At 34.3% G+C, this 1,781-nt stretch overlaps 1 protein-coding gene across 1 annotated transcript in view; it reads left to right on the top strand.

Moving 5' to 3' along the window:
- The window catches only part of LOC107695152 (MKS transition zone complex subunit 1), a 10,843-nt gene extending 10,365 nt beyond the window's left edge, over positions 1-478 (top strand). Inside the window, exon 19 of the mRNA XM_016494961.1 lies at positions 342-478. Coding sequence (XP_016350447.1) covers positions 342-445 — 104 coding nt within the window. The 3' untranslated portion in view covers positions 446-478. The remainder of the gene's footprint in view (positions 1-341) is intronic.
- Positions 479-1,781: the final 1,303 nt, after the last annotated feature.

Genomic DNA, 1,781 nt, shown 5'->3' with positions numbered 1-1,781 from the left:
ATCTCGCTCAAAAATGACCAAAGAGTTTCTATATTTTTCCTATTTAAAACTTGACTCTTCTGTAGTTACATCGTGTGCTAAGACCGACGTAAAATGAAAAGTTGCGATTTTCTAGGCCGATATGGCTAGGAACTATTTCTAAAATATCGAAACTCTTTGGCCATTTTTGAGCGAGATGCTAACGGTCTAATCAGATCAGTACAGACTCACAAGATATCATATTTTACAGGAAACATTAAAGTGTGACAAACATGCAAAAAAATAAGAAATCAGGAAGGGGGCCAACACTTTTTCACACCACTGTATGTACTTTCTGATTTGGTGTGTGTTTATGTTTTCAGAAGCGTTTCAGAGGGCACAAAAGCGCATGCAGGAGGCAAGAGAGACTTTACCCAGAGATCTCATCAACACCTCTGCACAACTAAACTCAGAGTCTACTGCATAGGAACATTACACATGAAAGATGTATAATAATGCTGTTCACAGTATTTGTGTTTATATGTGTATAGTACATTTTGCATAGTTTTGAAATCTATTGAATTTTTCTTTTTCAGTTGTGTTTTATGTAATACTTGTATTAAGAATGTAAATTCTAACTATTTTACTTTTTACGAATTTACTTACTAAAAACATGGTTATTGTAAAAATTAAACAGAATTGCTTATTTAACTTATCAATAATGAGGAAATTTAGAAGAAACTCTTAGATTATAGGCCAGATTTACTAAACAGGGCAAATTCCAAAATTTCATCCAAATTTGCAATCCCATAAAAGCGCCGATTGGAGTGGAAAGTTCTACGGGTGATCTACTGATAATGTGCACATGAAAGAACACAAGCTCATTTCCATAATGACTACCGCAGCCATGCCAAGCGTAAAATGGGTTAAGACGCTTTTTTTGCGCATTAAATAATGGTGTAAATATCAGTAAACTGACTACTGCAAACAATGGGAAATCACTAGCATGATTTATTTAAAGCTGCAGTCCGTAACTTTTTTTGGTTAAAAATGATCCGAAATCAATATTTGAGCAAGTACATAACCAGCCAGTGTTCGAAACTATCGCCTTACTTTAGCCCGATTCACAACGGTTAGCTTATAATAATGTTTTCTAATTTGAGTGGTACGGGTAGTTTTTTGCGGGAAATTCGAGCATGGCACTGCGTCATTACGTCACTTCTGTAAACATAAAGAAGTTGTCCCAGCTACTAGGCATGTGATAGGCATGTGAGGATCCTGCAGGTGGCCGATCGTTTATAGCCTTTTCTCACAGCAGCTAGAATAATTAAATGTATCATTTTGATGGCGGATTGTAATCCAGAAAGGATTATGTGTTTATGAAACACATGTGAATGAAATTAAATTATATATATTTAAATATGCTTCTGATTACAGATAGCCTGGGATTACACAATATTTGTATTTTAAAGACAACCAATTCGAAGGGAGCATCATTTGCTTTTTGGGTTAAAAGAATTTCTTAATATGAAATTAAAGTGGTATGACAATTAGAGATTAGACTGTACAGAAATTGAAATCTACTCGCTTATACACACTATACTCATAGTCACGCAATGCTGATGTTGTTAACATTAACAATTTGAGAATAAAGTATAACAAAAATAATAATTTGCACGGTTTGATGTGATATGAGATAATCGATCTTTAGATTTAATCACCATATAGTGCGATTGTAATGCTTTTTTCCTCAGTTGGTCAGAACAAACGTGGCAGACTTGTTACTTGTTCAGATGACAATATCCGGTGAAAATTCTTATTTG

The sequence above is a fragment of the Sinocyclocheilus anshuiensis genome, unplaced genomic scaffold (assembly GCF_001515605.1).
Source record: "Sinocyclocheilus anshuiensis isolate Anshui unplaced genomic scaffold, SAMN03320099.WGS_v1.1 scaffold586, whole genome shotgun sequence".
Lineage (NCBI taxonomy): Eukaryota > Metazoa > Chordata > Actinopteri > Cypriniformes > Cyprinidae > Sinocyclocheilus > Sinocyclocheilus anshuiensis.
This window is presented reverse-complemented; position numbering and strand designations above follow the sequence as displayed.